The sequence below is a fragment of the Triplophysa rosa genome, linkage group LG22, assembly GCF_024868665.1.
Source record: "Triplophysa rosa linkage group LG22, Trosa_1v2, whole genome shotgun sequence".
NCBI classification, from domain to species: Eukaryota; Metazoa; Chordata; class Actinopteri; order Cypriniformes; family Nemacheilidae; genus Triplophysa; species Triplophysa rosa.
This window is the reverse complement of record NC_079911.1, coordinates 20,381,747-20,384,574: the sequence shown is the minus strand read 5'-3', so window position 1 is coordinate 20,384,574 and position 2,828 is coordinate 20,381,747. Positions and strand designations below refer to the sequence as shown.

The 2,828-nt window shown below is 45.4% G+C and overlaps 1 protein-coding gene across 3 annotated transcripts in view; it reads left to right on the top strand.

Moving 5' to 3' along the window:
- Window positions 1-2,828, top strand: part of vcanb (versican b) — a 25,959-nt gene that overhangs the window by 3,763 nt on the left and 19,368 nt on the right. For all 3 annotated transcript variants that reach the window (XM_057320665.1, XM_057320664.1, XM_057320666.1), the window contains 3 exons: window positions 1,005-1,179; window positions 1,258-1,385; window positions 1,491-1,784. In XM_057320665.1, the coding sequence (XP_057176648.1) occupies window positions 1,005-1,179; window positions 1,258-1,385; window positions 1,491-1,784 (597 nt within the window). The remainder of the gene's footprint in view (window positions 1-1,004; window positions 1,180-1,257; window positions 1,386-1,490; window positions 1,785-2,828) is intronic.

Below are 2,828 nucleotides of genomic sequence, written 5' to 3'. Positions count from 1 at the left end.
TGTGTGTGTGTGTGTGTGTGTGTGTGCGTGTGTGTGTGTGAGCGTGTGTGTGTGTGTGTGGGAAGGGTAAACCCTACAGTATGAGGACAAAATGTCCCCACAAAGATGGCAATATCCAAAACCCTTGTCCTTGTGGGGACATGTTTTGGTCCCCATGAGGAAACAAGCTTATAAATCATACAGAATGAACTTGTGTGAAAATGTAAAAGAGCAGACAGTTGTGTGTGATTGTTAGGGTTAGGGGGAGGGAATATGAGATACAGTTTGTACAGTATAAACACCATTGTGTCTATGGAATGTCCCCATAAAACATGGAAACCCAACATGCGTGTGCGTGTGTGTGTGTAGATCTGGCTCAGGTGAGTCTGTAGTGTTTATAGATCCAGAGAGAGACGCTCCTGCCAAATACACTCAATGATCTCTGTTGAGTCTCGGGCAGAAATGGTTTCACACTGCCATCCCAACAAGAACACGGGAGTATTCACAAACTGAACCTCAAACACTGTAAATGTCCATGTAAGGACAAAGAACAGAGGCCTTTGGTTCAGGCAATGCAATGGATGTTTTTGGTGTATCTAAATGGAAATCATTTACGGTCAGTGTGAGTTTAGAGGGACGGTATGCTGTATTACACAGAGATACTGTAGAGCATGCTGGTAGAAAAGTTTTGATAACAGCACCTGACATCAATGTAAGAGTTTTTGAGTGATTGGGGGAAAGTGCTGTGTAATGCTGTTCTAAATCCTGATCCTGCTCTCTAAACACTGAACAATACAACAATCCTTCAATTTTACCACACAACGGCTGCTTGTTGTCTATAAATTGCCGTACAAAGACGGCCCTCAGATCCAGCGAATCAGGACATGAACGCTACTGATTGAATGGTTTCATCGCTACACATTTATTCAGAGGTTTACGGTGCGTTCAGGTGTTCTTTGCTTTTGGTTGAAGAACATGATTGATATGTTGTCCGATTCAGTTTGTCATGTTGTGTGTCTTCACAGGTGTTGTGTTTCATTATCGCGCCAACAGCAGTCGCTACACGTTAGACTTTGAGCTTGCCAAGCAGACGTGTGCTGATGTGGGCGCGACGATCGCCACGTTTGAGCAGCTGAATTCAGCGTATGAGGACGGATTGGATCAGTGTGATGCTGGATGGCTGGCAGATCAAACCGTCAGGTGACTCTTCGTCCCTCACGCTGACATTTACTCCGACTTCGTTTCATTACTGTTGACACGTGGGATTGTTCCTCACAGATACCCCATAACAAAACCGCGAGAGGGTTGCCATGGCGATATGACAATGAAGCCGGGAGTTCGATCGTATGGAATCAGAGATCCAGCAGAAACCTATGATGTGTACTGTTATGTCGGAACACTTCAGGGTAAGTTTACATGCAGTACATGGGCTGCTGGTTTTGTGTGTTTAGCAACAGAACCTGTGAAACATGAAGAACGTGAACGAGATGTGTAATTGTGTGTGATCTCAGGTGACGTGTTCTACGCACCGGGTAACCAGAAGATGACTCTGGATGAAGCCAGACAGGCGTGTGAGAGAGAAGATGCAGTTCTGGCGTCTCCGGGTCATCTGCACGCGGCCTGGAGGAATGGCATGGACCGCTGCGATTACGGCTGGCTGTCTGACGGCAGCGCCCGCTATCCTGTCTCTTTACCCAGAATGCAGTGCGGCAGAGGACAGCTGGGAGTCAGGACTATGTATCGCTTCCTCAACCAGACGGGATTTCCATTACCCAGTGAGAAACTCGGTGCTTACTGTTTTAAAGGTATGGTACGACTTCATTCATGTTCATTCATATTTATTTCTGTGGTGATTTTTTACAATTTTGAATTGTTGCACAGCAACTTTACAGGAATTAGCATTTTCTATAGGAAATTGTTGTAAAATTCTGAGATACTATAGTGTTTTTGAAGCTTACTGTAGTAAATATCATACTATACTACAGTACTTAAAACAGTTACGCTACAGAATACTAAGTGTGCGAATGTCTACAACTCACCACGGTTTGTTATATTGTGTTATATATCTGTGATTTTTCTCTCAGTATTGTTTGTGTGGATAGGGAGGTGTCTGTTTTACTGTGATATCATCACATCTGTGATGCTTTACACCGACTGGGTGGAAACAGAAGTTTTTCTCTCCTGGGCATTCACACATTTCTGCTAAACTTCGCTCTCAGATATGTGCCTTTAAAAGACAAATGAAGTGACCCGTTTTCTGGTCAGCGTGCCTGCGTGGACGGCCTTTGAACCCTGTAAGCGTCCTGCTAGGCTTTGTTTAAACTCGCTGTTTGCACAACTCCAGAGGGAAAATGGAAACAGGCCACACAAACGCAGCAGTTAATGTGCTCTTGATCCGATTTTACATCCAGTAACGCTGTTCGCCCCCTCCGCCTGCGGGGAGTTTGTGGCTTTCCTGTTAACCGCGGCCTGTTTTATGAAATGGGTCTTGAAGCACTTCTCTTAAATGAGCTTCTGCCGCAGAGCACCGCAAAACAAACAAAATCACTCCGGGTAGGTCAGGAAAAAAAGAGCGGAAGGCAAGAGTGCCCCTCTATAATATACAAACAAGAGCTGACGGGGGGACGCGCTCTCCTCCGGTGCTCTCTCAGTTTATAAGGGAAAATGATGCCTGGTGTTTTAAATCAGAAATGAGGACACGTCTCTAACGTAGAACGGCTGGCCGTGGCCAAACAAAATAAGCCAGTGATAGAGAGAGAGAGAGAGAGAGAGAGAGAGAGAGAGAGAGAGACAGAGAGAGAGAGAGAGAGAGAGAGAGAGAGAGAGAGAGAGAGAGAGAGAGAGAGAGA